The sequence below is a fragment of the Quercus lobata genome, chromosome 9, assembly GCF_001633185.2.
Source record: "Quercus lobata isolate SW786 chromosome 9, ValleyOak3.0 Primary Assembly, whole genome shotgun sequence".
Classification (NCBI taxonomy): domain Eukaryota; kingdom Viridiplantae; phylum Streptophyta; class Magnoliopsida; order Fagales; family Fagaceae; genus Quercus; species Quercus lobata.
Genome location: NC_044912.1, coordinates 6,035,710 through 6,061,176, shown reverse-complemented (window position 1 = coordinate 6,061,176; position 25,467 = coordinate 6,035,710). Strand labels below are relative to the sequence as shown.

The 25,467-nt window shown below is 34.1% G+C and overlaps 4 protein-coding genes and 1 pseudogene across 4 annotated transcripts; all 5 read right to left on the bottom strand.

Moving 5' to 3' along the window:
• Positions 1–391: 391 nt before the first annotated feature.
• On the bottom strand, positions 392–24,530 carry LOC115961123 (probable ribonuclease P/MRP protein subunit POP5). The gene is made up of 4 exons (XM_031080156.1): positions 24,419–24,530; positions 24,307–24,330; positions 1,297–1,410; positions 392–763 (listed from the first exon to the last, which is right to left on the bottom strand). The coding sequence occupies exons 1-4, from the start codon at positions 24,528–24,530 to the stop codon at positions 615–617; spliced, it is 399 nt and encodes a 132-aa protein (XP_030936016.1). The 3' UTR covers positions 392–614.
• Positions 3,478–4,972, bottom strand: LOC115959330. The gene is made up of 3 exons (XM_031077681.1): positions 4,606–4,972; positions 4,152–4,396; positions 3,478–4,002 (listed from the first exon to the last, which is right to left on the bottom strand). The coding sequence occupies exons 1-3, from the start codon at positions 4,915–4,917 to the stop codon at positions 3,675–3,677; spliced, it is 885 nt and encodes a 294-aa protein (XP_030933541.1). The 5' UTR covers positions 4,918–4,972; the 3' UTR covers positions 3,478–3,674.
• Positions 9,287–10,599, bottom strand: LOC115959332. The gene is made up of 2 exons (XM_031077684.1): positions 10,298–10,599; positions 9,287–10,018 (listed from the first exon to the last, which is right to left on the bottom strand). The coding sequence occupies exons 1-2, from the start codon at positions 10,457–10,459 to the stop codon at positions 9,464–9,466; spliced, it is 717 nt and encodes a 238-aa protein (XP_030933544.1). The 5' UTR covers positions 10,460–10,599; the 3' UTR covers positions 9,287–9,463.
• LOC115959333 (probable ribonuclease P/MRP protein subunit POP5) lies at positions 13,447–15,120 on the bottom strand. Its single transcript, XM_031077685.1, has 4 exons — positions 14,963–15,120; positions 14,597–14,784; positions 14,348–14,485; positions 13,447–13,818 (listed from the first exon to the last, which is right to left on the bottom strand). Exons 2-4 carry the CDS (start codon positions 14,772–14,774, stop codon positions 13,670–13,672), a joined length of 465 nt encoding a protein of 154 aa, XP_030933545.1. The 5' UTR covers positions 14,775–14,784; positions 14,963–15,120; the 3' UTR covers positions 13,447–13,669.
• On the bottom strand, positions 21,178–22,645 carry LOC115959200 (annotated as a pseudogene).
• Positions 24,531–25,467: the final 937 nt, after the last annotated feature.

Here is a 25,467-nt window from a genome sequence, read left to right as displayed (position 1 = left end):
TATTGCCACATATAGCCATAAAAGGAAACTAGGATCCTTGTAATCCAATCAACAACTAGAACTAAAAAATAATGCGTCTAAAAAGGGTTTATTCCATGACTTACCAAGCTCGTATACAAGTTCTAAAACTTGAATGAAACAGATGTTGTCCAATTAAATATTGATTTTGCAACCATCTTCCACATACCACGTGAGGACTATAAATAAGAGGTTTCTAACATAAATTATATACTTCTTAATGCCCATCGAGCATAGGATTCAGGAAAATCAGGAAGAACATGAACATCACTGACAAGAAACAAGCAAATTAGAATAATCCTTGCAAAAAAAAAAAAAAAGTAAAATGGGATAAAAAAGCAAATTCTAGCATATTTTTGAAAGTAAGATCGGATAAGACATAAGCTCTTCAAGGAATTTTATATATATAAATTTTGGCCCCAGGGTGTCAGGGAAGAGGAGATTCAGCTCTTCCAGGAAAATTGACTGAAAGGCAAAGAAACAACACTCAATAATTTAGAGAAAGACTCTATACATAATCAGAAAGACAGAGAAATTTGAAACCAAAAGGCATTGTACACCAGACTAAGCAGCATGTCACCACAGATGCAGTACTTTCAATGCTCCAAAACTTTGATCTTATCAAGACAATTTTGCATCTGCTGTGTAGCATCAGCTGAGAGACGAGCCCCAACAAGAAGTTTGTACTGCTCAAATTTTAGCTCATCACACTTCAAGGCTGCATTTCTACAAGCCTTTATACTCCCTAGTACAAAGAAAAAAAAATTATTAAATTCCTTTTTGATGGATGATAAAATCAAATAAATTTTCGGAGATATTCAATATGGCAGTACATAAAATTAGGTTTGCATCCTTGTGGTGGTAATTGTGAAGTGATATAAGTTATGGAAGTATTGCAAACTATGATAAACAAAGCATGTAATCATCCAACTAGGAAATTATTGCACTCCTTATAGGAAATTATGACTCATTGTGAATTTATAAATGTGGTGCTTGAATAAATAAATTCCAACAGCAAGCTATGAATAGGTTACGTAGTAATTTTAACACAATTTGCACCTTTAAATATAACCAAGTTTATTAGTTTTTCACAAATTCTTCAAACTTAATGGTGATAGAAAAACGATGTTGGTCAGTGTCCCGTTTAGATTTTAAAACATATGGATTTATTTTTTCTAAAATCAAATGTGCATAAATCATATGTTAAAATATAGATACACACACACATGTATGTATATAAGGCCAAAAGAGTATCCATCTTGCTGTTGTTTGACTTACCACTTAGGTCCAACAAGTTACATAGAACGGGGCAATTTCCAATACTCCTAACCATGGTGATGGCAGACCAAACCTTTTGGTACTCTTCTCTTGAAGCTCTAATGATGCAAAGCTTTGTGAATTAAAATTGTTTAATAATTATATAAAAAATATAAAAATTTACAATTTGTACTGCAAGCTAAATACCAAAAAAATGTTTTTTTTATAATGTTTTCTAAAACACAACCAAACATTAGAAAAGAAACAATTTTTGTTGTTGTTGATAAATACAATAGACTTAATTTATTAATTGAGCTAATTTAATAATAATAATAAATAAAAAAAACTCAGGGAACAATTTTTCTTGTGACCAAAAAGCATTCACCAAACACAACAGATCTAACCAGCGTCGTTGCTCGGTCATCATCGGGCTTGTGGCACACGTTGCGCTGCGGGTCTTTTCTCTCTCTCTCTCTCTCGCTCATCTCATTCTCATCCGTCACTGCACGTCATCAAAACTATTTGCTACTTTCCGTGTCCCAAATCCATCCACGCCCACAATTCCACATTTTCCCTTATCACACACCCCGCACGTCACCCTAGCATTCCACTCGTCACCGTGCCTCCTCTTCTTCACCTTCTTCATTGTTTTTCTTCTTTTGACGTTAACATAACTTCCCCAGATGAACCCTTTGGAAAAATGTCTGTTCAAGATTTTCCACATACCAATCAGTGATGGTTTGAATTATCTCTAAACCCCATATAATGCAATTACACATGTAATCTGAGCAAGCATTCTCAATTTATTTCTTAATTATCATTTGCTTCAGAATGAAATTGCTTAGAAATTTCTAAGTGCTTTTGAGTGGCAAGGATATCCCAGTCGTGCCAGGGCAAGATACCGACTTAAATGGAGAACAAATATGTTAAATATTAGCATTGATACACCATGTTAAATATACTAGTATGGATGCGGAAGTGCAGCATAACGGCTTACATCCACATAGGAAACTCTAAAGGGCCACATCAATAATATATTAGAGTGTAGTACAAATCCTGTATTACAATAAATCATAACATGTGTATATATAGTAGACTAAACCCTAGACTAATAGACTTCTAGTACAAGTAGGAGACTTGACTTGCACACAAAGTAAAATTAGGCTTGAGCCTATGCTAATGGGCTAATATATCTCGAACACCCCCTCTCAAACTCAAGATGGAAGCTTGATGAAATCTTGAGATTTGATAAGGTTGAGAAGATCTCTTAAATGAAGTTTGGCTCTGTGTCGGTAGTTTGAGGAAGGCAATGGTCTTGCAGTATTGATGCGACTTCTAACGGTAGCTTGACTATACCGGAGAGTTCTAACACCCCCTCTCAAACTCAAGATGGAAGCTTGATGAAATCTTGAGATTTGATAAGGTTGAAAAGATCTCTTGAATGAAGTTTGGCTCTGTGACGGTAGTTTGAGGAAGGCAATGGTCTTGCAGTGTTGATGCGACTTCTAACGGTAGCTTGACTATACCGGAGAGTTTTGACGGCAGCAGTAAGAAGCCAAAAAAGATGAACGCAGCGAAAAAAAAAACACCAAGGAAGACAAAGATTGCTCTTAAATATACCATAAGGACAGAAAACCATAGCAACAGGAAGGTGACTCTGATACCATGTTAAATATTAGCATTGATACACTATATTGAATATGCTAGTATGGATGCGGAAACGAAAGCATAAAGTATAAAACACAGTAACAGACGAGAATTACGTGGTTCAACCTAACGGCTTACATCCACGGAGGAAACCCTAAAGGGCCACATCAATAATATATTAAAGTGTAGTACAAATCCTGTATTACAATAAATCATAACATGTGTATATATAGTAGACTAAATCTTAGACTAATAGACTTCTAGTACAAGTAGGAGACTTTACTTGCACACAAAGTAAAATTAGGCTTGGACCTATGCTAATGGACTAATATATCTCTAACAAAATAAAAATAATGTTTCTTTCCCCCATCATCTTGCAAAAAAGGCCCCGTTGAATCAAGTAATATTTGAAGTGAAGATTCTCATCTCAAAGAATATGAGGATTGATTAAAAAATGTTCCTTACTCCTTAGTCTCACAGAATGTATCATTCTTGGCACAAGAAAAAAGCCCACTGTGTGCAAAATTGAAGACTTACATGGATAGAGACACTAAATTAACAAAACATGCCAAAGTGATATGCTTATTCAAGACGATAATACAAGTTACAGAACCAGAAATGCAACTTTATTCAACTTGGGTTGAACTTGTTGCTCTTTCTTTTCATTTTTGGGACTTACAAGCCTGGTTGTTGTTATTCAATACTAAGCAAACATCTATGCTAGATTGCCATAAATGATAAACCCAATATTTTTAAGTAGTTTCACTTTCACACCCAACTTCCTCATCCTTCTTGTGGTCATCAGCAGAAACAGCAACAACCCACCCACTCTCAAAACTAACATCCAGAAAATAAAGCATGAAAACCAGGAGCAAACAGCTCAAGAACATAGGGATGGGCCCAAAGATCCACAAAAAAATAGGGAAAGAGAAGTAGAAGGCACGCAAGCCTAAAGACCAGAAATAGCCTCCCTTATTCACTGTCTTGGCAACATACTCAGTAGTAAGAATTTGATTGTGGTGATCTAGTAACATGTTCTTGAAGGGGACGTTGATAAGGAAACTTGCATGGCTGTAATACCTATCAAAAAATAGAAGAAATATACAAACAAACAAACCAATTCACATGTGAGTACAATACAAAAAGCACACATACATATGGAAAGTGTGTAGAGAGATACACAACCTACAATCTTACAAAAACTAATCTAAAAATACAGATAATAGTACCTTATAGACTGCATGTTGAAAAGGAAAGCAACCAAGAAGCAAACCAGTATAAGAAAGAACTTTATGGAGAAGACAAGCTCACTTTTGTCTCCAAACACAAGTAATGCTGATTTGTCCCAGTTGTCACTACTCATCAACACAGCAATGAGTGAGCAAAGCATTATTGCTGTGGAAGCCAATAGGGTGGATGCCATTATATTGTTTCTCAGTGTCTGTACAGCCAAAACACCATTTTTGGACACATCCTACAAAAGCCAACAAACACAAAATATATATTCATTGCATCACCTTTGAGAGATTTGTTTAAACTAAAAATTTGCTATTTTCTAGCTACTAACAATATTATATGATATATTTCATTGTATTATAATGACATGCGTGTAAACAAATGAAAATAATGTGACAAAAGGAAGAGATAAGAAGGAAAAACCATGGATGTGACGTACGTATATACCTCCATCATAGCACGGACCCAGAAGCGACGATTGATGGCATTGATGCCGATGATAGTGTTGTTGGGGTGCTTCAAAATTCGGTAGAGAAGCCATATGTGGTATGACACCATTACAACAAGGCCTGCAGGAACTAATACGTAATCGAGAACACTTTTCTCCATTATGGGGTTGATTTCTTTCGTCTCTCTTTGTGTATAACCCTTTTTTTGTTTGTTTTGTTCTTGGACGGCAGAGAGAGAGAGAGAGAGAGAGAGTGCAACTCTAATACGGGTTTTGAGAGAAGTTAAGGTCAAGAGGCTTTGTTGAACCATTCAGTGAAGATGAAGCTGAAATCTCAAGTAACAAAAGCAAGGGCTGTCAAGAATTAAAGACAGATGAAAACGGCAGTGTTTTGATTAAAAAGAAGAAGAGCAGATTGAAGAAAAGGTGTCGTTAGACTAAATGTACAGCTGTCAATCATTTGTTTGTGTTGATGTAAATAGCTTACACGTGTAGGACTCTGATTAACTAGTTTGTTTTTGATGGTTAGTTAGTTATTTTATTTGCTTTGCTACGTGTATATAAAGAAGAAGGGAACGGCTTGTATTTGCTGTGGGCTTCTAGATATTTCTCAGATCAATAAATTCCCATTTCTATTTAGAAAAGCTCTCTCTTTTTTACAAGCTTGTATACACAATACAGCTGGCTTGTTTTCTGTTTTTGTGCAAATCATACTCAAGACCATGCTATCAATTTTATTTAAGAGAAATGATAACTTGTATACACAATACAGCTAGCATCTCTCTTTATTTAAAGTATTTTTTTTAATCAAACTTTAAATAATTTGTTTTTTGGTCCTTAAACATGACCCAAAAAAAATGGTTAAATAAGAAATTTGGGGTTCAATTCCCGTCTACACCAAAAATCGATTAGTGTCTTGGTCTAATAATAAAAAACTATCATTAAAAGTGGATGTCATAGGTTGGAACTCTCTAAAAAAAAAAAAAACATAAGTAGTTTTTTTTACCTTTTTCTAGTGGGTTTATAACCTTTATTTTGCTTTCCAAGCCCCCTAATGTAAATCATTTAGCTATTTAGGTTTAAATTTTCTATTTAATGTTCATTTGGTAAAGATTATTTTTGCAAACTTATTTTATTATTCAGCTTATTTTTATTACTATTCATGAGTCTCACTGTACTTTTTGATACTATTCATAAATCCTACTATACAATTTCAGCTAACTTTTACCTTTACCTATAGTACTTTCAACAAAAAAAATTCAGTTTTAGTAAAATAAGTCCCAAACCAACCCTTAGTGTAAATCATTTTAACCAAGAAAAAAAAGAGACACAATTAATGGAGTACTTAAAATAAAAATAAAAATAAAAAACTTCTATGCACTTTTAAAAGCTTCACATGCCAAGAGTCATGAGGGGCTTCTTCCTATAAATTCTCACCACCCTCTCTAGTGCACTACACACACAAATAGCTAATACAACAATGGCTTCCTTTTCCCACCTCCCAATTTCTTTCTTTGTCTATGCTTCCCTTCTCTCTTTTTCCACTCTCATGTGTTTGAGTAGTGCTTCAATTGAGCAACCATCTTCTATCAAGCCTTCAATTCAAGCATCACTTGAGTCATACCATGATCTACATGTAATTCCTCCACCAAAAATTAGCTCTGATATCTTACCGGTTTCAGAGCCAATACGTCCTTCAATTCAAGCATCACTAGTCATACCATGATCTACATGTAGTTCCTCCACCAAAAATTAGCTCTGATATCTTACCGGTTTCAGAGCCAATAACACCTCAAATTCAAGCACCAGTCATTCCTAGGAAGTTGAAGGTTTAACATAGAAGAGGAATGGTGTGTAATTGCATCCATCAAACTCGTAACTAAATAATGTTTAGTAAGCATGAATACAGGGTATTGAGGGATGTTTGCTACTTATTTGTATCTATACTTTATTCGCATGTTAAGTTTTGATTCCTCATAAACAAATTGTGCTAGCTTTTAAAATGGTAAACACTAGTGACAAAATGGCTGACTGGCTGCTTTTGCTAACTACTAAGTGCAGTTCATTTTCCACTACAGTTTTAAGGCTGAAAGTAATTTCATTGAAAATCAAGATCTGACATTTTGTTCTTAAGTTTTGTCAATTGAAAGATAGAAATTTTGTTTTATCAAAAGTAATACCGATAAATGAGTTCACAGCTATTACATACACTACGCATGCTGACATTTCACAATACATCCAGACATAAGCATCTTAGATTCTCAGTTCCATGGGTTATATTACAAGAACATTAGGTGGTATTATGAATTGAAAAGTAGATGTTACTAAGACCAAAATACAAAAACTTAAATAATAATTTTGCATCTCAAAAAATAGGAAGATTGAATTTTAAATATATAAAAAAACTAAATCTTAAATATAAAAATGTCTCACTTAAAATTATTGATTTATTACAATGTATCAAGCCAGACCTGAAAAAGATAAACTACCAACATATTTATAAAATAAAAATTTAACAAATGGTTAGGAGTATATGAAAAAAGCCGAATATATGGTTTTAAGAAGAGGCTTGAAACAATCTTGGTACTGTGTGTGGTACCCCAATATATATGGATTGATTTGTGTTGTGAAAGTGTGTTCAGAGTTTGACATCTAATGTTTAGTGGATCAAATTGGGCTATATAAGTAAACACAATGAGTAGGGGGGTGTGCATGTATCGGTTGAAAGGTTTTTTCTGTTGGGCTTTGTGGAGCCTAGTTTTGTTTGATCCGGTTTGACGACCCGACCCAACTCGAATAATATTGCGTGGTTTTTAATGGGAGATTTACTGAGACTTAGTCCATGGAGCAGAGGCTTGGGCCAATAGGCCTAAGCTAGAGCGCTCATGGACAAGCCTCTGGGGGTTCGGAGGCAACGCCCCCGAGAAATTTTTTTTTGGCCCATTTAGCCCATTGTGGAGCCGCCTTTTGTAATTAGGGTTTTTTATAGAGTCGGTCACTGTGTTTTATATAGTGAGAAAATATTGTAGCCGCGTGTTGTGTTGTATTCTTCCCTGAAAATAGTGAAATCCCTGCAACTCCGTGGATGTAGGCAAATTGCCGAACCACGTAAATATTGTCTTGTGCGTGTGATTGTTTTTTTCTTTGGCGCGTGTTTTCTCTATTTTTTGTTTCTCACAGGTTGGGAATTCGGCTTAATTCCCTACATTTTCAACTAGTGAATTGTACACTTGTGCTTATATGTTTCATGTCTTGTAAAAAAATTGGATTTTCAAAAACTACTTAAGCATTTTTTTAATCAAAAAATTATTATAATTCACATAATATGTCTATATTATTTTTAAAATTTTCAAATTCATCAAAACTAATTCTCAAAATACCAAAATAAATCAAACTTAAAAATTAAAATAAGGATAATAAAATAATCTAATATATATGGTGGGTTGGGTTGAATCAAATAGATTGAAAAAACTATTTACCCAAACCCAACCCAACCCAAGAGTTAAAATAAAATTACAACCCAACATAGCCCACAAAAACCAACCCAAGGTGTTAGGTTAGGTTGAGTTGGGTCGGTTTCATCAAGTTGGTGGGTTAGATGCATACTCCAAACAAGAAATTCCAATTGTAACTTGATTAGTCCTTTTGGGGGGTATAGTGCAAATGTGATAGTGCTTCATTAGGTCATGGCAAATGGTATCAAAAGCAACCTAGTAATGGCAGTAGGTCATGACAAATGGTATCATAAGCAACTTAGTAACACAATGTAGGATTTGACGAGGATGTCAGAATTTTTTTTGGGATAATTCAATAATTGTGAGAGGAGGAATTTGAATTGATGATGTCTTTGTTATAAACACCAAGAAGTACAAATGAGATATAAGGTTCTTGGTTAACATTAAGAATTTAAGTGGAAGATATTGTGATACACTAAATTATATGGATTGGATTAGATAAAGTGTTGTGTGGACATTTATTAGTCCTACCTCGATTGTTTACCAAATCAATATGTGTTTGTCATATAAGTGATTATGAGGAGCTATAATTGTGCCCTTTTGGGATATAGTACAAATGCGGCTAATAATGCTTCCTCTAATCGTGATAAATAGACATGGTTTTAAGAAATATGAGATATATATATATATATATATATATTTATATATATATAAAATTAGGAGAGTTATAGTGTGAAAGAATATGAACTTATTATCGGTTGCATTTATAAAATTCTTAAGAAGAAGTAATATTTCTTGAAACTTAGGGACGTCTCATTTCGTGAAACTTAAAGGGAAATTTGTATAATTTCCCCAAAAATTAAGTGACAACTCGTAGAAGGGGAATACTTATTTTCATAAAAAGGTGTGATGGCAATGTTTTTCTTAAGGGAATCATTTCCATGATTCTCATCATATTCTCAACAAAGTTACTTTTTATTTATTTCTTTTAAAAGATCCAAATTAATAAAGTAGTTTATTTCTAATTTTGCATATAATATTTCTTTTCCCATGTGCAATTCTCCGCAAAAGCTCATGGGAATCAAGTAGTATCCTTTGCTTGAAGTGAAGATTCTTGTCTCAATGAAAATGGGGATAGATCAAAAGAGGCTCTTTATTCCTTAGTATCACATTGCTTGTCTTTTTTGGTGCAATAAACTAACTGAAAAGCCCATTGTGTGCAAAATTAACAAATCATGCCAAAATGAAGCACTTTTTATTCAAGATGATAGTACAAGTTAAAAGAACTTGATGTGCAACTTAATTCAACTTGGGTTGAATGTGTAACCTTATATTGCTATGCTATTAAAGTCTACCATCTATGATAAATTGCTATAAACCCACCATATATAAGTGATCAATTTTAAGTTTCCCTCCCAAGTTCCTCATCCTTATCAGCAGTAACAGAATCAGTCCACCCAAGCTCAAATGCGACATCTAGGAAATAAAGCATGAAAACCAGGACAAAACAGGACAAGAACATGGGGATGGGCCCAAAGATCCACAAAAACAAAGGAAAGGAGAAGTAGAAGGCACGCAATCCTAAAGACCAGAAATAGCTTCCCCTATTCACTGTCTTAGCAACATACTCAGCAGTGAGATGTTGATAATGGTGATCTAGGGACATCTTCTTGAAAGGAACGTTGATGAGGATACTTGCATGGCTGTAGTACCTTATAGACAGCACGTTGAAAAGGAAAGCAACCAAGAAGCACACCAATATGGAGAAGAACTTTATGGAGAAGCCAAGCTCACTCATGTCTCCAAACACAAGAAATGCTGATTTATCCCAGCTGCGACTTGTCATCAAAACCGCAATGAGGGAGCTAAGCATTATTGCTGTGGAAGCCAATAGGGTCGATGCCATAATATTGTTTCTCAGTGTCTGTACAGCAAGAACACCATTCTTTGACACATCCTGCACAGCCAGGCATATACACATTTATATCATCATGCATGAAATTTAATTTGCATACTCATTTGAAATTGATTGCATTATCAGATCATGACATGTATGTAACAAATTGAAATATATGAGAGGTCGATCTAGTGGTTCTTAGGCCCCATATGATGTAAGAGGTTCTGAGCTCAAATTCTGGACTTTTCACTTAAATTACATGAGAACAAAACAAAGTGTATAGAAATGTGCCACAAAGACAAAGGTAAAATTCCAATATGGTAAAGCCAAAGAATTTACCTCCATCATAGCTTCGACCCAGAAGCGGCGATTGAAGGTATTGATGCCGATGACAGTCTTGTTGGGGTGCTTCATGATTCGATGGAGAAGCCACATGTGGTATGATAACATTACAACAAGGCCCGAAGGAACAAATATGAAATCAAGAACTTTTTTCTCCATTAGTATAATATCCACAGCTCTTTAATTTTCTCTCAGTATAAACCTTTTGCTTGTTCTTGAAGGCTTGAGATGAAAGACGCAAACAGAGAGACACAGAATCCAACTCTAAGTCTAATACGGGTGTAGTGTGTGTGGACTGAGTGAATTGCAAGAATGAGCAATAGAAAAGCAAGGTAGAGTTTACTTTTTATACAAAACGCACAAGGCTCATGTGTACGTATTGCTTTTGTCTTTGTCTTTGGAGAGAGGCTTTAAATGGGATCCACGTATTTGTGGTGGGCTAAGAGTCTGTCCGTGATTCGTTGATTAAGCCAACCCCAACCCACTAAACTCACCAAACACCTATATGACTCTTTTTTCCCTTTACTATTTGTTAATCAATAGTAGTTTGTTCACTTGGAGTCAGTTTGAGTGTGTATAGGGTGCTTGTTTCTGTTTTCTTTCTAGTTCTAGCTCATGATGAGGTTAGCAAGCAGCGGCTAATGCTATGTCCACATGAAAAAGGCCTGCTTTGAATGCATCAAATACCATATTAAACCAATACTAGAAGGGTACAATGGTAGTCTCTGTCACATGTTACCCTTTATTACTAAATTCAAATGACAACTTTGTCAATGTAGGTATATTATAATATTCGAAGTGGTTCGTACATGAGGTATCTTTAAACCAAGTTTTATGCCATGATTCTTTAAGAATGCCTTTGAATTCATTAATCAAAGAAACATGCAACCTTACATTAATTTTTGCATTATTTTTCATTAAGTATCTGACCACATCTCTTGAAGTGTTTTATCTTACTATATTCCATTTTAGAATATTATGCACTGAATCCGATAAGTCATAGTGAACTATTAAGTGGAATTCATTGATGCCCTCTTTTGTATTGGTGAAATTTGAATCCCTCCCATCTTCCATAATCCATAGTACTCACAATAAAGTGAAAAATGGTAGCCCCTCGGCCATAAGAGTGTAAGACCACATTTCACAAATTAAGGCACTATGGTAAGACCAAGGGATCCACACTCAAACCAGTTAAATTCCTACGCTGTGTAATCAATAAGCACAGTTGAAAGCTAATTTCCAAAAACAAAAGCATAGTTGAAGCTTCATTTAAAGACTTTTTCCAATGTGCTTGCAAGTTTTAGGGCATAATTAATTTCAAGAAGTTGGTGGAATTGGAGCCCCCTTGTAATGAACACCGGGCAATACTAATTGCCATCTTTTCTACTCTGCCATACGATTTTATAAAATAATAATAATAATAATTGAACATCCTCTATAAGACACAAAGTGTTTTTTTTTTTGGGCTAACGAGGGAGTCTAGAGCTCTTTGCGCATTTGATTATTCCCCCAAGTGCGTGTAATTCTCCCTTTCTACAAACGAGGTAATTTTATGAGAAAAATCCCTTGAATCTCATTAAACTTTAGGAACCATAATCCAAAGTGCATTCTAATTTGCTGTCTTATACTACCTATATATCCAGCCACCAAAGTTTATTCTAATTTTCTGTCTCATACTACCAATAAATCCAGCTGTATACATAGAAACATCCAAGATTATTTAAACATCATTGATAACAATAGTTTTATAAGAGTCATTTTATATAATCTGGGATGTTTTTCCATATTGGTAGTATAAGGCTGTTATAAAACTATTGCTTATTATGCGTACATAATTTTGGATGTTTCTATGTCTACAGCTGGATTTATTGTTAGTATGAGACAAAATTAGCTGTATAGGTAGCATAAGACACAGAATTTTAATGTACTTTAGATCATGGTTCCTAAATCCTCATGAGAGCCAAGAAATTTTTCCCTATAATTACCTCGTGTGTAGAAAGGGGAAATTTACACTTACCTGTGATTAGTTACACATTGGTGACCATCTTGGATGAGAAATCTTGTCAAGTGGCTGGTGGAGAATGTTTCAGAAAAGAACTACAGGATTTCATCTATGATACCAAATTGACATAGGACAAATTGGGGAATTTGTCTGGTTGTGCTTGTGCTTGTGCTTGTGCTAGGTTAAGGTTTAGGAGGTTTAGGGACTAAGGTTTAGTTGTTGCATTACCAACTTTCCATACTACATGTTTGTTGTGATCTATAGCACTAGCAGCAGCTAGCAAGCCACTGGCAGTCAAGGAAGAACCCTAAAGATCATATACAACCTTGTTTCTACTAGTCCAAATTGCCCACATAATAGAGACCATAGAAATGAAAGGTGCGAGGAGGTTTTACAGGGAAACAAAAACTATAATTTGAGAACTAATTAACTCAAAATCAAGAGTAAAAAATTTAACCAAATCAGATGAGCTTCAACAAGTAACCTCTAAAACAGATAGTCTAAGACTTATTTCTCCTCTAGACATGTTGTACATCCTCCTTTGGATAAACACCGTTTTTACAGGGAATAAGTCTTTCCGTTAAAGATGAATATTTTTTGGGACAATTAAGGACCTGATGTCTCTCCAGAATTTACAGGAGGAGATTAGAATTGTGCTGAAGAGAACAAAAGTGAGCGTACTCACTATGAGAACAATTGTAGCCAGACTTAATAAAACAGCCTCCAGACTCTGAGTACTGAGTATTGCCACCTATAGCCATAAAAGGAAACTAGGATCCTTGTAATCCAATCAACAACTAGAACTAAAAAATAATGCGTCTAAAAAGGGTTTATTCCATGACTTACCAAGCTCGTATACAAGTTCTAAAACTTGAATGAAACTGATGTTTGTATCAGGTTGTCCAATTAAATATTGATTTTGCAACCATCTTCCACATACCACGTGAGGACTTTAAATAAGAGGTTTCTAACATAAATTATATACTTCTTAATGCCCATGGAGCATAGGATTCAGGAAAATCAGGAAGAACATGAACATCACTGACAAGAAACAAGCAAATTAGAATAATCCTTGCAAAAAAAAAAAAAATGTAAAATGGGATAAAAAAGCAAATTCTAGCATATTTTTGAAAGTAAGATCGGATAAGACATAAGCTCTTCAAGGAATTTTATATATATAAATTTTGCCCCCAAGGTGTCAGGGAAGAGGAGATTCAGCTCTTCCAGGAAAATTGACTGAAAGGCAAAGAAACAACACTCAATAATTTAGAGAAAGACTCTATACATAATCAGAAAGACAGAGAAATATGAAACCAATAGGCATTGTACACCAGACTAAGCAGTATGTCACCACAGATGCAGTACTTTCAATGCTCCAAAACTTTGATCTTATCAAGACAATTTTGCATCTGCTGAGTAGCATCAGCTGAGAGACGAGTCCCAACAAGAAGTTTGTACTGCTCAAATTTTAGCTCATCACACTTCAAGGCTGCATTTCTACAAGCCTTTATACTCCCTAGTACAAAGAAAAAAAAATTATTAAATTCCTTTTTGATGGATGATAAAATCAAATAAATTTTCGGAGATGTTCAATATGGCAGTACATAAAATTAGGTTTGCATCCTTGTGGTGGTAATTGTGAAGTGATATAAGTTATGGAAGTATTGCAAACTATGATAAACAAAGCATGTAATCATCCAACTAGGAAATTATTGCACTCCTTATAGGAAATTATGACTCATTGTGAATTTATAAATGTGGTGCTTGAATAAATAAATTCCAACAGCAAGCTATGAATAGGTTACGTAGTAATTTTAACACAATTTGCACCTTTAAATATAACCAAGTTTATTAGTTTTTCACAAATTCTTCAAACTTAATGGTGATAGAAAAACGATGTTGGTCAGTGTCCCGTTTAGATTTTAAAACATATGGATTTATTTTTTCTAAAATCAAATGTGCATAAATCATATGTTAAAATATAGATACACACACACATGTATATAAGGCCAAAAGAGTATCCATCTTGCTGTTGTTTGACTTACCACTTAGGTCCAACAAGTTACATAGAACGGGGCAATTTCCAATACTCCTAACCATGGTGATGGCAGACCAAACCTTTCGGTACTCTTCTCTTGCAGCTCTAATGATGCAAAGCTTTGTGATGGGATTCACATACTTGACTACACATAAACCACAAGTTGAATGATAATTGAAGATGTGAGTGACACTGTATTGAAAGGCATAAACAGGAGAAAAGGCAAAAAAATAATAACCGGCAATATGGTAGTTACCTTGGAAGGATCCAAGGGATGAAGCAAGACCACACTCTCCAAAGTTGACAAGAATGCTATCCTTGATTGCTTTTGAGACATTAAATTGCGTAATAATGATGGGATCTTGAGCAGCAAGATCTCTATTAGGATCCAAGAAAACTTCCACAATCATGTACCTATTTTTAAATCCCACCATAATTCTCTACCTGGCACAACATTTTTGCAAGATAACACAATTCAGCATGGAAAATAAAGCCAATAAGTTTTATTGTTGAAGAGAATCTATTATCTACCACAAGTATATAGGATATAGTCCTACAAAATATATTTTGGATTGAGCAATTCTAAGACGAAGAAGAAAACAAATAACCCTAAAAATTTTACCTTCCTCTCTAGTCTCTGCTCTCCGCCTCTCTCTAGTCTCCAGTCTCCACTGTTCAGTCTGTTCTCATCTCAGCCTCTCTGATTCTCTGCTCTCCGCCTCTCTCAAGTCTCAACTGCTCACCTCACCGTATCAGGTTTTGAGGTTCAGGAATCAGGTATAAAATTATAAATATTTGGGCTTTTATTTGTTAAGAACTTAAGATAACTTTGTTTATTTGGGCCCTCCCTGGCTGCTTTTGTAACTTTTTGTTTATCACTTATCAGTTTATCATTATGGCTGTCTGGACCCTCCCTGGACTGGGCGTTATGTTTGGGCCTTCAAGTTTTTTTTTTGGTTATAGATAGGATTTGATTTCTTTTTTTTTTTTTGAGTGGTTCTTATTAATAAGTCTTGTGTCAATGTTATAACTGTACTTAAATTTTTTTTATGCTTGTGCTTAATTTTTTTTTTTTAATTTATGCAAGTTAAGATTGCTAAAAACTTGTTATTGTTCAGTGAAACTACAACAATACTTTTTATATAAATCAGGTTCTATTTCTCATTTTCTCTACACTTGAAAGTTATTTTTTATTTTAGTCTTTATAAATATATTGTTTGATTAGAAATGTCTACTAGAAAATATGCATCTAGATATGAAAAACTTAAAAAAAGAAAAAAAAAAGAAAAATTAATTGAGTCTCAAAAAGGATCAATGGATAAATTTGTTATTAGTAATAAACAAAATATAACACAAAATTTAGATGAAAATATCACAAATGAGCAAGAAATTTACCAAAATAATTTAGAAGAAAATGACCAATTTTGCAATACAACAAATCTTGATAATGAACTTCAAAATAATTTAGAAGAAAATGAAAATAATGATGAAAAATATAATATAAAAATATTAAATAAACATTAATTTAATTAATATATAAGTATAAAAAAGACCTCATTTTTAGTTCTCCCCTTAGCCCCCAAAATGTCTAGGGCCGCTCCTGTTTCCCTCTCATCCTCTCTCTGCCTCAACCCACGTCACACCGTGCTCCATGGCTGACCACCAAGCTCTCCTTCTAAACCTCCATGGCCGGAGCTTTTCAAGCTCATCACCTCCAACCACACACCACTGCCGAAACCCAACCAAAATCAAATCGCAACAAAAACCCAAAAGCCCACCAAATCACAAATCAAATCACACCCACCGAAATCAAAGCACAAAACCCACAAAACAACCAGAATCACAAAATGAAAACATTGAAAGTGAACTCACCGTTAAAAAAACATATATTGGTTTTGTTATTATATTTTAGAAGAAGAATCATCTTGTTGAACTAATTTTAGATCCAAATTAATCAAACACATACTACAAGCAAGAATGATAGACTGAAAGCAAAGTAAAAAAAATGATATTTCCCAGAAAAGTGTTTTCAGAAAATAGAAAGGATAAACAAAATATAAAAACTATTTGCTTCATAATCTCAAATAAATAAATAAATAACCAAAAATCACACACCATAATCCGGTGAAATCTCGTGAGTCACAATTTCACCTTAAAAAGATCGTCTGAGTTGAGAGGAAGAGATTTTCATAATCTTTGGCTCGGCAGCACAATCTTTGATTTCCTTTCTTGACGTGGCTTTCGCTCGCTCCTCTCCTGTTAGCCTAGGCGACGTATAAAGAAAAATAAAATGAAGAAGAACAAAGCATCGCATAAAAAAGAAGAAAAGAAAAATGGTGAGAAAAGAAAGACGGACTGAGATCAGGTACACTGTCGTAGATATTTTTTTACATTTTTTACTCTTTTTTTTTTAAAAACTTTTTAACTCTCCTTTAATATATTTTATTTAATGGTTGAGATTGAAAGTTGTTTTTTCAACTTTTAATCTCAATCATTAATTACAATTGCATCAGGGTATTGCACCTAAATCTGAAAAAGACAAAGAGACCTACACATACACATACACATACATAAGCACACATACACATACATAAATTCGCATAAACACATACACATACACATAAACATACATAAATATAAGCATGCATAACACACAAACACATACATAAGCACACATACACATACACATACATAAATACATATACACACACATACATAAACATACACATACACATACACACATACACATACAAATACACATAAACATACATACACATACACATAAACATACATATACATAAACATAAACACACATACACATAAACACGTATAAACTCACATAAACGTAAACATACACACACATAAACTTAAATATAAACATAAGCATACATAAAGGCTCGATTTAGCACACCAAAGTAACTAACGAAATTGTTTAAAGATTGGTGTTAGGTTGCAATTTTTTTCCAGCCTATATGAGGGTTTAATTTTTCTCAGTCTGTATGCGTGTTTATGTCTATGTATATTTATGTTTATATGTGTGTGTTTATGTTTATTTGTTTTTGTTTATATTTGTTTATGCGTGTTTATGTGTATGTGTGTTTATGTTTGTTTGTGTTTGTGTTCATGTATGTTTATATGTATGTGTGTTTATGTTTATAAATATAAACATACATAAACATACACACATACATAAACATGTATAAACATAAATGAACATAAACATAAACACAGATGCTCATACACACAAACATAAACATACATAAACATAAATGAACATAGACATAAACACACATGCACATGCACATAAACATAAACATACACATACACATACACACACATACACATTCATATACATTTTTAGTTCTCGCCTTAAGCTCCAAAATGTCTAGGGCCGCCCCTGCTCAAAGCATACTGTACAACAATCCTCGCTGTTAATCAAACTCATACGAGAAACTGACCTCACCTATCAGAACCCGTTACCGGGTAGTTGAAGGGCTTTTCACCCCTGAAGGCAGAGTTTGGCTCCACTCATGAAGTTCAAAATCAACCACAGTACTAAACAATCAACAAATCAGCAAATAACTCAAAAAACACAAAGGGAAATAAAAACACACAGCTTGAAATTTGAAAATCATACCCATATCTAATCTCACAACCTGTAAGTAAAAAAAGCTAATCAAAGGCAATTACTTTTAGTTTAATAATTACTAATATTTGTTCAGCAAAAAGAGTAACTCATATTCTTATCAAAATTAAAAACAAAAACAAAAATTCAAATATCCCTAAAACAAAGCATCGGCTATAACTGCGAGCTACAAAAACTGAACGTTAAAACTCAAAATCCATATTATTCACAAAAGAAAAAAAATACTAACAACCACTAATAATGTTAAACTAAAACCGTTTACTTTTCGCAAATTTTCCCAGTAACCAAACAAAGAAATTTTTTTTTTCTTTAAAACGAAAATTAAAGAAAACTCACCAATTTGATCGACAAAAGCAGCGAAATTGTGAAGGCAGAAAGAGATTCACCACAAACAATAATTCCCCAACACTAATATTAGGTATTCGAACGAAAACGACACATCGTACAACACTTTGACACCAAAAATAATTACCTTTTCTTCTTCATTGTTAATGATGGGCCTCAACTTAAGGCCCAAAGTCATATGTCAATTTTGGGCTATATATTCATTCTAATAAATCGACCATCAATGTAGTAAAAAACTTAGGTAGTCTTCTGAACTCTCACAAAGGGTGCGGGTTTCATGGTAGGGAAAAATACACCTTACAATGGGTATATGTTACCTGTGTCTCACAAGTGGAATTTTTCCTGCTATAACATACTCAATTCCACCTCCTTTGTCAGAAGCATAATTGAGTAACCTTACCCATACAAACAAGTCCCCTACACGGTTTGACACTTGTTCATCAGTTCCAACTATGACCTCTACTCCTGATGCATGTGAACCTTATCCTGACATCCACAATTATTACCATTGCAAAGCACACAGGTAACATATACCCGTTGCAGTATATAACTTCTCCCATGGTAGGACCTAAGTATATATCTTTTGATTAAAATTTGAAAGTGTAGGGAAAGTTTGTGAGGCATGAGAGAAGTGTAACGAGAGAGTGAATGAAAGAGCTATGTGTTGCTTACAGCTAATAGAATTATGGGCTAGGGTTTTGTCTATCAAGGCCCACTTATTTATTTAAGCTCTCTTGGTCTTATAATAAAAATTAAAGGAAATCTCGAAACAAAAGAAAAAATTAAAGGAAATCAATCCCAATTCGTCTAACCTATAGTTTATTGAAATTATACAATTTAAATCCTCAAAATCTTGATGTTAAATTCTGGGGTGTTACATTTTTAATCTCAAATTGTTAAGTGTTAAAGTACAAAAATTTCAAAATTTTTGCAAGTAATTTAGAAATTTTGCACCAGATTGAAAACTTGCATCTTATTCCACTTTTGTTTGATATATAATATATAGGCTAAATTAAAAATTACATTCTCTAATATTATTCAAAATTTAATTCAATCTTATGATTTTTAATTTATTCACGTTAGTCCTATAATTTTAAATTTTATTCCATATAGTCATTCCATCCACTTCATCAAAGTACCCTTAAACGACATCATTTCCAAATCTGAAAACTACTAAAATTATTTCGTTTTTAAGACACTTAAGGACACATTTTAAAGAGGGGGCGGAAGGAATATATTGAACATAAAACTAAATTAATAAATTAAAAGTTATAAAATTGAAATAAACATATCAAACGCTAAAATTTTAAGAAGAATTAAAGGGTATAATTTGTAATATAATTATTAAAATAAAATGCTAAAAAAATGAAAATTTAAACTTAGATAAGACAGTGTCTATTAGAGAGAGAGAGAGAGGAGTTGGGGAAAATGAAAATTAAGTGAAATTTTATGTTCATTACAATATGCCTATTCACAATCATAGTACAAGCTAAAAGAACTTGCTTTAAAAAAAATATAGAAAGCTAAAACAACTTGCTATAAACCCATCAATGACCAATTTCAAGTTTCCCTCTGAATTGAGTCATCCATCTTGTGTTCTTCTCCAGTGACGGCGCCAAGTTCAGTCCAGGGTGGTCCCAAGACCACCCTGACCTGAAAAAAAAAAATTTATATATAATAATTTAAAATTTTTTGTTTGTTTACCCTTTAAAAAAAATTAGGAACACCCTCAAATAAATAAATAAAATTTATTTGTTCTACTTTCAAGCAAAAAAAAAAAAAAAAGCCCACAAAAAAATTTTGAACTAAAATATGAAGAAAAAAAAAATTGTAACAGAGCAAGCCCACCTAGGGAAAAAAAAGCCCAACATCAATCCTAAACAACAGATGGTAAAGAAAACTCAATCTAAAAAAAAAAAAAAAACATCTTACAACTTTGGGTTAATGGGTTTGCTATGGTCTAAGCTCTCTATCTTTCTGTCTCTTTATCTAAAGACTGAAATGACTCAAATGAGACTTTCTCTCTCTTTATCTGATTCTCTCTCTTTCTCTTTGAAGTTTGAACTATGATTGGCTTAGCTTTACTGTAGTCTTTATAACTTTATTAATATTTGCCCCTGTTTTGACTTTATCCATTGGTGTTGGTGTTGGTGAGTAACTGTGTTTGTCTTTTAGTGTATTGTGATTTGTGATTGTGAATTTATCTAATTAGCTCTTGTGAGTGGGGGCCATGGGGCGTGTCTGTTGAGTTGGGGGGGGGGGGGGGAGGGGGGCATGGGGCCAAGTGGGATATTTGAATTGGAGGAAGTAAAGACATGAACTTACCAATAAAAGACAAAATTAAATTATGTTAGGACTTAGGCACTAGGCAAGCACTGGGTTGGCCGTGGATAATGCACATGGGGTGTGTGCTAGTGCACAATGTGATGTGTGTTAATAGTTAGTAAAGAAAAATAATTAAGCAACTAATAAACAATAATTAATAATTTAATTAACCAATACATTATAAAAGACAAACAAATTAAACTATGTTAGGCTAAACAACAATTAATAAATTTTTCAGCAATGATATATATACAGAATGAACTGCGCAATCGAATGGGAGATTAGTGGATAAATGATTGCTTGGTTGTGTATATTGAAAGAGATGTAGCTTGTAGTATTGATAATGAGACTATTATGCAACGATTTCAAAATATGAAAACTCGTAAAAGGCAATTATAAACTTTATATATTTGCGTGTTTTTTTATTGTTATTGTTGTCAATATATGAATTCCTTTTTTTATTAGATTGTGTAATTTATGCTCTTTAAGGAACACCCTGAGAAAAATTCCTAGAGCCACCACTATTCTTCTCCTAGTGTTCTTCTTCGATAATCTTGAAAGTTTTTGTCATCGATGTAGTGCTCATCAAATGTGAAAACCTGGAAATAAAGCAACATAACAAGGAAGACGCAGGACAAGCACATAGGGATGAGACCAAAGATCCACGAAAACAAAGGAAAGGCGAAGTAGAAGGCACGCAATCCTAAAGACCAGAAATAGCTCCCCCTAATCACCATCTTGGCAACATAAGCATTGTGATGTTCATGGGGAACAATATTGATGACGTTACTTGCATGGCTGTAGTACCTTATAGACTACACGTAGGAAAAGAAAGCAACCATGAAGCACACCAATATGGATAAGAACTTTATGGAGAAGCCAAGCTCGCTTCTGTCTCCAAACACAAGTGATGATGTATAAATTGTCAGTCTTGTAGGTTCGTCTAGATGAAGCTGAATCCTTGTCACAATTCCTGCAAATGTAGAAACAAAGGCTCTCCTAAGGTGGTCACCGATGTGGTGTTTGCCACAACGTCTCCAATGTCAAAGTTAGTGTATAGAAGCTTTCTGGGAGAAATAGGAAAGTTCTATGTACTAGAGATATCTGTGTAAGAGTATATTTGGGTGAAATTATGTACCTTCTTTGCCTCTGATGAGTACGTATATATAGCTTCATAGTTTCTAGCCATTGGGGCCTTAATTGTGATTTTAGTGCTCTTCCTGTAACGCCTTAGGGCTTATTAATGCAAGTTTTGATGAGGCTCCAACAGTCTAACAACTAGTTAGTAACCGTCCGAGATATTGAATCCTCTTATTAACAAGATTTGCTAGTTTATCATGGTTGCCACTACTAGTCATCAAAATAACAAGGATTGAACTAAGCATTATCGATGTGGAAGCCAATCGGGTCGATGCCATTAAATTTTTTCGCAGTGTCTGTACGGCAAGAACACCATTATTGGGCACATCCTGCACAATTAGCTATTTATATGTACACACATTATATAATCATGCATGAAATTTAATTTGCTACACTTTGGTGGTCATTGGAAATTAGTTGCCATTTCTTCATGACATGCACGTAACAATTAGAAATCTTTCAAGCCTCAAATTATTAATGAGATCCTGAGTTTAAATCATTTAACTTATAGATCATTCCCTAGGGATTCGTTTTTGTAATTATCTGGTGTGTGAAACAAGAACTGCACGCACACCATAAGAGACTAGAGTCTAGAAAGTCACATAAAAAAGAACAAAATAAGTATATATATAGAAATGTGACACAAAGAAAAAGGTAAATACCTATATGGTAAAGCAAAAGAATTACCCCCATCATAGCACTGACCCAGAAGCGGAGATGGACGGTATTGATGCCGATGACAGTCTTGTTGGGGTGCTTCATGATTCGATAGAGAAGGCACAAGTGGTATGCCGCCATTGCAAAAAAGCCTAAAGTAACAAGTGTGTAATCAAGAATTTTTTTCTCCATTAGTATAAATCCACAGTACTGTCCGTATCAAATTATGGGATCAATCTCCTTTTGTCTCTCTGTACAACGGTACAACCCTTTTGTTTGTTCTTGAAAGCTTGAGATGAAAGACACAAAGAGAGACAAAAGTCCAACACTAATACAGGTGTTATGTGTGTGGACTGAGTGAAGAAATATGTAGCAGCAAGAAGATACAGTTGCTGAATAAAAGGAAGAAATTCAGAGGGAAACCAGAGAGAGAGAGAGAGAGAGAGAGAGAGAGATTTACTACTCAAGCTTAATCTCTAACAAACTTAACTGAATCTTTAACAAACTATCTAACTAGTCTCTGTTTTCACAGAGTAAATTGGAAGAATGACCAAGAGAAAAGCAAAGTCGAGTGGCTTATATACACAACACACATGGCTTATGTGCACATGTTGCTTTTCTTTTTGTTTTCGCCAATGTTGTGTGATGTGAGGGTGGGCTGAGTGTCTGGGATCCATTGATTAAGCCAACCCCAACCCACTTTGATCTTAGCAATACTTTCAGTGCTCCAAAACTTCGATCATTGAAGTTTTGCATGCGCTGAATAGCATCGACGGAGAGACGAGCCCCAACTACAAGTTTGTACTGCTCAAATTTTAGTTCATCCTAGTACAAAGAAAAAAATGGTATATATTATATTCCTTTTTTGATAGATGAAAAAATCTGATAAATTTTCATAAAAAATTTCAGTATAGCAGTACATAAAATTAGATTTGCATCTTTGTTATGCAAATTATGAAAGATACAAGTTATTTAAGTAATGCAAACTATGATAAACAAAACATGTAATCATTCAATCCATTATAAACCTTCTGATGAACATTACGTAAAACATTGCGCTCCTTATAGGATATTATGACTCATCATGAAATATAGGTGTGGTGATTGAATAAATAAATTCCATCAGTCAGCTAATATGAATAAGGTTTTTAGTATAATGTAGTACATTTAACACAATTTGCACTTTTAAATAGAAACAAGTTTTTCACAAATTCTACTTATAAAAAAAAAATGGTGCTGGTCGGTGTCCCGGTTAGATTTTAAAACTTACGGATTTCTTTCTTTTAAATTCAAACGTGCAAACATTATGTATGTAAATATAGACACACACATATATAAAAGCATTATCAGCATGCCAATTGAGTATCCATTTCGCTGTTATTTTACTTACTACTTAGGTCCAGTAAGTTAAATAGCAAAGGGCAACTTCCAATACTCCTAGCCATGATGATGGTGGACCATACCTTTTGGTACACTTCCCTTGAAGCTCTAATATTTTTTGATGAACAAGAATTTTATTCACAAGACCAAACAAAACTACAAAGAGGATACAAGAGCCTTATCCTTAATGATAATCTCAAAACGGGGAGGGCCGAAACCAACATCAAAAGATCCAAAAACATTGTTCAAAAAGGACCACTTAGCTAGAGCGTGAGCTGCTTTATTAGCCCCTTAGGGATCCAGGTAACATGAAAGCCAGGAATAAGTGAAATCAAGTTGAGAATTTCATTGCAAATACCTCTAATTCTCCAGGGATCCTGTTTGCCAAAAGGTACTAGTGCGTCTACACAGTCTTTGGAGTCACTCTCCACAATCATAGCAGCTACTCCTTGAAGCTCTAATGATGCAAAGATTTGTGATGGGATTCACATACTTGACTACACATAAATCACAAGTTCAATGATCATTGAAGACATGACACTATATTGAAAAGGCAAAAGCAATAAATGGCAATATGATATTTACCTTGGAAGGATCCAAGTGATGAAGCAAGACCACACTTTCCAAAGTTTACAAGAATGAATGCTGTCCTTGATTGCTTTTGAGACATTAAATTGGGTGATAATGATGGGGTCATGACCAGCAAGATCACTATTAGGATCCAAGAAAACTTCCACAATTTGACACCAAATCATAATTATATTTTCTTCTTCTTCTTCTTCTTTGTTTAGAGTAATGGTGGGCCAGAGCTTAAGGCCCAAATCAGATGTCAATTTTAGGCCACTAAACAAGTGTCTAATTATTGATAGTCCACTTAAAGTACGTTATAGACAAAAGATTAAAAGTTAAAAATTAATTTTTTTATTTAAAAATTGTCTATTTTTAATCTCAATTTTGGAAAAGAAGAAGTTTAAAAGTTGAAATTTTTTGCAATTTAGAGATATCACACCGGATCAATCCAACTCTACATCTTATCCCACTTTTGTTTGATATATATAATATATAGGCTAAATTAAATTTTACATTCTCTAATATTATTCAAAATTTAATTCAAACTTATAATATTTAATTTATTTACTTTACTCCTATAACTTTAAATTTTAATCTATGTAGTCATTTTGTCCATCAAGTGGGTTGTCGTTAAGTGCCCTTCAGCACCCACCGGCCCGGGAGCACTCTTCAGCAAACTTGGATCAGAGGATGTGGAAGAAGATATGATCCATGAACATCCCTCCCAAAGTTCGGACCTTTGTTTAGAGAGCCTGCTCTGATATCCTTCCGACAAAGGCAAACCTCTTTTGAAAAAAGGTGTAGGTTGATCCCATCTGTACTATATGTGGTCAACTAGAAGAAACCACAGGACATATCCTGTGGGAATGTCCTTTTGCTCACAACGTATGGGCCCTAGTCCGGGGGAAGATATAGAAAACAAACTCCTCGGCAGCGAACTTCTTTCTACTCACGAGACAAATGTTAGAAAGACTGTCGAGCAAGGAGTTTGAGTTGTGGGCTATGGTTGCATGGTCGCTATGGAATGCACACAACAGAGTTCAGTCAAGAAATGCACAGTCCCA

Bases quoted from the DNA above. Each gene is read 5' to 3' on its own strand.
- LOC115959330 (XM_031077681.1), bottom strand. From the start codon at position 4,917: ATGGTTCAACAAAGCCTCTTGACCTTAACTTCTCTCAAAACCCGTATT. The intron at 4,397-4,605 runs GTATATACGTAC...TGGCTTTTGTAG, and splicing joins GGGTCCGTGCTATGATGGAG to GATGTGTCCAAAAATGGTGT. The intron at 4,003-4,151 runs GTACTATTATCT...ATTTTTTGATAG, and splicing joins TTCAACATGCAGTCTATAAG to GTATTACAGCCATGCAAGTT.
- LOC115959332 (XM_031077684.1), bottom strand. From the start codon at position 10,459: ATGGAGAAAAAAGTTCTTGATTTCATATTTGTTCCTTCGGGCCTTGTT. The intron at 10,019-10,297 runs GTAAATTCTTTG...CTGGCTGTGCAG, and splicing joins GGGTCGAAGCTATGATGGAG to GATGTGTCAAAGAATGGTGT.
- LOC115959333 (XM_031077685.1), bottom strand. From the start codon at position 14,774: ATGGTGGGATTTAAAAATAGGTACATGATTGTGGAAGTTTTCTTGGAT. The intron at 14,486-14,596 runs GTAACTACCATA...GTTTATGTGTAG, and splicing joins ATCCCTTGGATCCTTCCAAG to TCAAGTATGTGAATCCCATC. The intron at 13,819-14,347 runs GTAAGTCAAACA...TCTTTGTACTAG, and splicing joins TAACTTGTTGGACCTAAGTG to GGAGTATAAAGGCTTGTAGA.
- LOC115961123 (XM_031080156.1), bottom strand. From the start codon at position 24,530: ATGACCCCATCATTATCACCCAATTTAATGTCTCAAAAGCAATCAAGG. The intron at 24,331-24,418 runs GTAAATATCATA...ATTTATGTGTAG, and splicing joins ATCACTTGGATCCTTCCAAG to TCAAGTATGTGAATCCCATC. The intron at 764-1,296 runs GTAAGTCAAACA...TCTTTGTACTAG, and splicing joins TAACTTGTTGGACCTAAGTG to GGAGTATAAAGGCTTGTAGA.